General features: G+C 41.4%; 1 protein-coding gene across 14 annotated transcripts in view; it reads right to left on the bottom strand.

Moving 5' to 3' along the window:
• NUP98 (nucleoporin 98 and 96 precursor) overlaps positions 1-6,882 on the bottom strand; it is a gene marked incomplete at its 3' end in the record, with an annotated part of 100,141 nt that overhangs the window by 1,484 nt on the left and 91,775 nt on the right. For 11 of the 14 annotated variants that reach the window (XM_082340301.1, XM_082340290.1, XM_082340300.1 and 8 more), the window contains 4 exons: positions 4,190-4,411; positions 1,672-1,913; positions 1,054-1,208; positions 101-212 (listed from right to left, as the gene is read on the bottom strand). In XM_082340301.1, coding sequence (XP_082196427.1) covers positions 101-212; positions 1,054-1,208; positions 1,672-1,913; positions 4,190-4,411 — 731 coding nt within the window. Of the gene's footprint in view, positions 1-100; positions 213-1,053; positions 1,265-1,671; positions 1,914-4,189; positions 4,412-6,882 lie in introns of those variants that run through there. The other 3 variants (XM_082340291.1, XM_082340292.1, XR_014231219.1) reach the window with 2 other exon arrangements.

Here is a 6,882-nt window from a genome sequence, read left to right as displayed (position 1 = left end):
AGCAGAGTAAGCACCAAAGGACTGGGGGTGAGGTGTGGGTATAATAATCATAAAGACAGGCAATGAGCAGGCAGGAAGGGGGAGGAGGCGAGAGGCTGACCTGACTGAGCCAGGCGATCCTTGGCATTGTAACACTGGATCTGCTCTATCCGGTTGCACAGTGAGGTCACTTTGGTATGTAACTGCTCTAGCTCATAACCGGAGCAATCCACCTACAAAGAAGCAGAGAAACCAATTAGGCCAAGAGGAGCTCCCATCACTCCAATCCTACCCATAGACCGACTATGCAACACTCTGAAACAAGAGTGAGGTGAGGAAGGGGAAAACCCAAGAAGCTGGCCGGCAGTGCCATGTCACCACCATCCAGCCTAGTTGCTGAGGATAAGACAAGACCTTAGCAATTATACACAACAGGAAGGCAATATAGTGTACAGGGCCTAGGATTGGGCAAGTCTTGAAATCACCATTCGTGAACCACGTAACTAGCAAGCTTTAACACAGCACCAAAAATCTACATAAATCTGGGTTCACAAACATGGTATTGACTTCTTAAGAGCACACAGTGAGAGGTGGAGCCCAAACCTGCACTTAAATTAAGTCTCCTGACTCCAACTAAGAATCAGCATTTAATTACGCAGATATTAACAGGAACTGTGGCTTTGTTATCAACAGAAATCAATTACTTTCAAGCCAAATGTTATGTGAAACATCCTCACCAAATCTCTGACCTTACTTTATCTCTCAACCCTAAGCTTCTCATTTAAAACTAGGGGAAAAGGGGAGAACAAGGGGAGGAGACTGACTATGGACAAGCCTTAGGAATGTCCATCGTACACACTACTTGGCAATAAGCACCAAAAAACGTTTTAAAGTTTTGATAGAGCTGTCATAGTAGCTACATCAAATTAGCTTCATCAAAATATCCCTCGTGCACTGACAGTGCTATCTCTGCCAATGAGTTTTTCAAGTCGTTGCTCAAGCCTTTGGAGGTCGCTATGGCTCTGTGGGCCAGGGAAAGGGGAAACTAGGCCATGGTTTAAGGAACTCAGGTACCTGCTGTATATGATGGAGCATTTCAATGACCCGAATATAGTCCAGGTAAACAAGCCCAGATGTATCCCAGTCCTGGATTAGGCTGCTGCGCTCCGGGGGTGCCAGGTCTTCCAAGAACCCCTTCAGGTAGTCATAGTTCTCGTTAATAATGGCATCTGAAGAAACAAAATATTGACCAAAAGTGCACAGAGGAAGGACATGGCAGAAAGATCTAAGACAGGAAGAAAGGGAAAATTATGTTGGGTCAGACTTGAGAATTACAGTAGATATTTTGAAATTCTCTTATGAAAACCGTGAAGAATTTCTGGCTTCAGTTTCCCAAACAGATATTTCTGGTGTTGCTGAATAAAACTCCCTAAATAAACAAAGAGCTTAACATAATTAGTGAATATCAAGAATATTCCTGGCAAATGGGAATGTAACAATATTGCTGTTGACCCCCGCCCCTCACCCTTACCAAGCATCTTCTGCACAGAGAGCTTTTACAAAGTGTGATCTGATTCAAGTCTGCCATATCCTGTTCTGATCATCATTTCTGGCCTGACTCATCATGGGCTCAGAGATTGGAAGAATTGGGGGTAATTCCAGGAGACACAGGCCCTAGTCTGAAGCACTCACCAGAAGCTAAGTGTCGGATGACGAGTTTGTGGCAGCGGTTCCAGTGCCCCGCTTTAAATAAATAGAGGGCCTCCAAGTGCCTGTCGGATTCCATGTGTGCTCGCACTGCTTTGGCCTCATGAATCCACTCAGCAGGCACACAAAGCTTCTCGGTCAGGAAAATCTCCTTAGCCCAAGATTCAGGGGTCTCCAACAGTTGGCAGTGCCGCGTAAGCAGCTCTCGAACAGCCTTCTCACGCATGCTATAGGAGGAAAGGTCAGTTGGGATAAATCTCATTCTCATTGATGGAGAAGGCTGCCTCAGACAGCTCACAGTGGCCCGTGAGGCAGTCTCTTAAACTGCAGGTCCTGACCCTTAGTGGATCACCTCAAACTTCACTTAAAAAGCTATCACACCAGCATTAATTTTTAAAATGAAACAGAATAGAAGCACATTATGTTTTCATGGTCAAAAAAGTCTGAAAACGAATACTCGGGAAAGTTGCCCACTACCCTGAACAGGTTTTCTCCTGAATCGGCTCATTTCTTTTCTTTTTAAAAATTTTATTGGAGTATAGTTGATTTACAATGTTGTGTTAGTTTCAGGTGTACAGCAAAGTGATTCAGTTATACATGTACATATATTCATTCTTCTTTAGATTTTTTTCTCATATAGGTATCACAGAATATTGAGTAGAGTTCCCTGTGCTCTACAGCAGGTCCTTGTTGGTTATCTATCTTATATATAGTAGTGTGGGTGTGTTCATCCCAGTAGGCTCATTTCTTTGTTTCCTTTCTCTAACAGGAGATGAAGGACTGGGATAGGGGAATTCTAGATCCACCGAGCACTCTGCAGTTTATTCCTAACCTCCCTGCCCTCTCTCTCACGTGGTCAATGCAAGAAAACAAAGTAGTTTTTAAACGTAAGGTCTCTTCCAGGTCGTTTTTTCCCTTAGAAGTCATCAGCCTTCCTAATTCATTTTCTCTTTACTGCTAGACTTAGGCTAAACTCAATCTTTCTGCTCTCAAGGCCACTTAAATAGAGTCCTTCTTTGTCTGGGCCAAAGGATCAGTCATTTTAATTTCAGATCTAAGCTATTCTCCTCATCTTAGATTCTTTTCTCAACTCCTAGGTTTTTCAAAGGACTCCCAATCTCATGACAACTGCCTCCTTTTTTCCTCCCCTTTAGGAAATAGGATCTGCTTTCCCACAGCCAATCATCAATCATCCCATCAGCCAGCCTTTTACCACGTGAAATTCTCCATGAGTGTGTTTAAATAAACTCAGAGGAAAATTCTGGGATCATTTTGTTTCCTGGTAAGGAGCAAGAGGAAAGAGAAATTCCTTAAAAGTAAGGTTGTGCTGGATGCTTTACACTTTTAATTCCACAGTCACCTTTGAATAGAGATTAATATTTTAAAAACTGAGGTCTAGAGAGTGTCTTTACTCAAAGTCAAAAGTGAAGTAAGCTCTACCTTAGGTCAAAGTGAGTACATGGTGGAGCCAGAATTTAGAAAGCTCTGACTACAAAACAACTTCTTTCCATGCCCTACGACATGACAGATAGTATAGTACAACGATTAAGAGCACAGACTCTGGGTGTCTTGAGTTGAAAGGCTCACTCTGCCATTTAGTAGCTATGTGACCTTGAACAAAAGTTACCTCATCTCTCTATCCCTTGGGTTGCTCATCTATAAAATAAACAGTAAGAGTGTCTCATAGGTTCATTATGAGCATTCAACGAGTTAATATATTTAAGTACTTGCAACAGCGTATAAAGATATATAAAAGCATTATATAACAAAGTATTATATAAATGTTTTTGTTCTTAGTGTTATGCCATGCTGCTACCATTAAGAAAAAACCTCCAACATCACCTCATTCAAAGCACGGAGCAAAGGTGTTTCTCTGGTTTTTGTTCAGGACAAAGAACCAAAACATTACACATCTAAGCAAGATTGTATTGGTAAATAGGTAAATACAACACTATCAAACTTGAGGGATAGGGGTGGGTGGATGGAAAGGGAAGGGCCAGCAAAGAAAAAGCAGGGGCCCTCCCTGCCAACCATTACTCCACAGATCCAACTCAGACAGCACTATTTCTGCATAATTCTAAACATGCCACATTCAAGGAATTTGTGCCTAGTTAATGGGGTTTCCCCACCCAGGCATATCTTTCCTTCCCACTTAATTATTTGCTATACCAATTTTACACGTACTTTGAATCTTACCTTTAGAGAGACTCAGAGATTCTGCAGTTCACAGATATCTCTTCTCCCTTCTCAGACTACTGGGAGGCCTTATGATAAATAGCACAATTTGGCACTTAATCAAAGGCAATCTTCTTTCTAACGTGTCCACATGAATACAGAGACAGTCTGGGCTGCAGGTTGAACTGTCTTAAGGTTTATCACAAGGCTGGACCCAAAAATACATTCTAAACACTTACTTGCTGAACTGAACCCTAAGAGACTGATTCCTTTGGCATTGCCCTGTAGCGCTGGATGCAACCAGTGTGTTTGATGGCTTCTCACTCACCTTGAGTTGTCAATGTGCAGGAGGACAAAGATGGCCCACTCCCAGAGCCCCTCACTTTCCAGCTGGCCAGCATAACTGGCCTGCAGTACACCCTCACACTGCTCTGAGAGATGGGTGTAGTTAAGAGCCCGCAGCACCTCCCACAAGTGCCAGCTTAGGCGGTAGTCCAAAGGATCTGCTGTGACGCTTCGAGGCTCCAGCAGCTGGTTGAGATCATAATGTCTGCAAAGGAGAATGTGCTGAGAGTTACCAAACCCAGCCAGCAGACCACCTGTACTGGACGAGTCAACTGTCTCAGCTACAGCTTACAAAACAATAAAGGCAGGCACCCGGGAGCAGAAGCATCATAAGCCTTATAGTCTTCCTCCTCTGGGTTCAGCCACATTACCGATCTACCAAAAACCAAGACACCTTCTCTTTGGTGGCTCTTCTACCAGGTTTGCTGGTATTTGTTTGGTCTATTTTTACCATCCTGGTACAGGGAGTCTTCACAACTCTCTCCCTTCCATTCTTTCACTGTAGTATCAATTACTTTTCTTAACCATTTAAAAAATACACGTTAATTCAAAAAGAGTCATGTACCACAATGTTCATTGCAGCTCTATTTAAAATAGCCAGGACATGGAAGCAACCTAAGTATCCATCAACAGATGAATGGATAAAGAAGATGTGGCACATATATACAACAGAATATTACTCAGCCATAAAAAGAAATGAAACTGAGTTATTTGTAGTGAGGTGGATGCACCTAGCGTCTGTGATACAGAGTGAAGTAAGTCAGAAAGAGAAAAACAAATACCATATGCTAACGCATATATATGGAATCTAAAAAAAAAAAAGGTACTGATGAACCTAGTTGCAGGGCAAGAATAAAGATGCAGACATAGAGAATGGACTTGAGGACACGGGGTGGGAGGGGGAAGCTGGGGCGAAGTGAGAGTAGCATCGACATATATATACTACTGAATGTAAAATAGTTAGCTAGTGGGAAGCAGCCGCATAGCACAGGGAGATCAGCTCGGTGCTTTGCGATGACCTAGAGGTGTGGGATAGGGAGGATGGGAGGGAGGCTCAAGAGGGAAGGGATATGGGGACATATGTATGCATATGGCTGATTCACTTTGTTGTACAACAGAAACTAACACAGAATTGTGAAGCCATTAGACTCCAATAAAGATATATCAAAAAAAATATATATATATATATAAGTTATTTAGTATCTTTTAGGTTGTTTTACTATCTGAAGTTGCTGGAATGCTACTTCACCTGTTTGTTTGAACAGTTAACTAGTCTTTTTTGTTGTTGTTTTAATTTTTTAAATTCCTATTTATTTATTCATTTATTTTGGCTGCGCTGGGTCTTCGTTGCAGCGCACGGGCTTAGTTGCCCAGTGGCAGGTGGGATCTTAGTTCTCTGACCAGGGACTGAACCCGGGCCCCCTGCGTCGGGAGTGTGGAGTCTTAACCACTGTACCATTAGGGAAGTCCCAATAGCTAACCAGTCTTAATGATGGTTATTTTCTTCTATGGCTTGTAAATCTTACTTTTGATTTTGTCTACAGTAGGTATTATTCTTCATATAGAAATACAGGTTTGAAAGTCTCCCTACAGACTTTCACTTTTTTTTCTGCTGAGAGCCCAGGGACTTCAAAGATTCTGGACCCGTTTATGTGTTATGTTCTTAGCTTCCAAGTCCCAGACCATAAGAACAGTAAGAACTAAGATCCCACAGCAGCAACAAGTTTTAAAGATCTGGGCTTTGATTACCAACCAAAACCTTTCCCTTTCACCTAAGATCCCAGACATTTTACAAGTTCCTAACACCTCCCCAAGTAATGAGTAGTTTTTCTTGACTGGCGCTGTCAAACTGAACTCTGTGTGATGACGGAAATGTTCTATAATCTGCCTTGACCAATAAGATAGCCACTAGCCACATATGGCTATTAAACACTTGAAATATGGCTAGTGTGAATGAGTAATTAAATTTAAAAATTAATTTAAAGTAGTCTTATGAGAATAGCAGCCATTATACAGTGCTTTCCTTACAGTTTATGTAAGGGTTTTAGTCATAGCAGTTCTACCTTACAGGAGAAGAACGCTTTATTATCTCATTCAGGCTTTGGTTTCTCTATTTCTGGCACTTTGAGATATATGCTTTTCTTCCTCTTCCTTTTTTCTTTTTTTTGACATTAAAAAACTGACATACAATAAACTACGTATTTAGAATGTACAATTTTCATAAGTTTAAACATATATATACACCTGTGAAACTACCACCAAGGTCAAGATAACAAGCATACCCATCACCTCCAAAAGTTTCCTTAAGTCCCTCTGTGATCCCTGTCTCCTGCCCCTCCCTACACCTACCCTTCCCAGGCAACCACTGATCTTTCTATCATTATAGATTAGTTTGCATTTTCCAGAGTTTTTCATAAATTGGAATCAAGCAGTAGGTACATTTTTGGGAGTATTTTTTTTTTCTCACCGCTTCAAAATAAGTAAAAGTATTTTGTGATTCACCATGCTGTTGCATGTTATCAACAGTTCATTCTTTCTTACAGCTGAGATAGTATTCCATTGTACGGATGTACCACAATTTGCTTATCTAATCACCTGTTGATGGAAATTTGGGTTGTTTCCCGTTTTGGACCTTTACAAATAAAGCTGCTATCAACATATAAATAGACATATGTT

The sequence above is a fragment of the Balaenoptera borealis genome (assembly GCF_965194805.1).
Source record: "Balaenoptera borealis genome assembly, chromosome: 11".
Lineage (NCBI taxonomy): Eukaryota > Metazoa > Chordata > Mammalia > Artiodactyla > Balaenopteridae > Balaenoptera > Balaenoptera borealis.
Note: the sequence above shows the minus strand (reverse complement) of the source record. Positions and strands in the feature narration are given on the sequence as shown.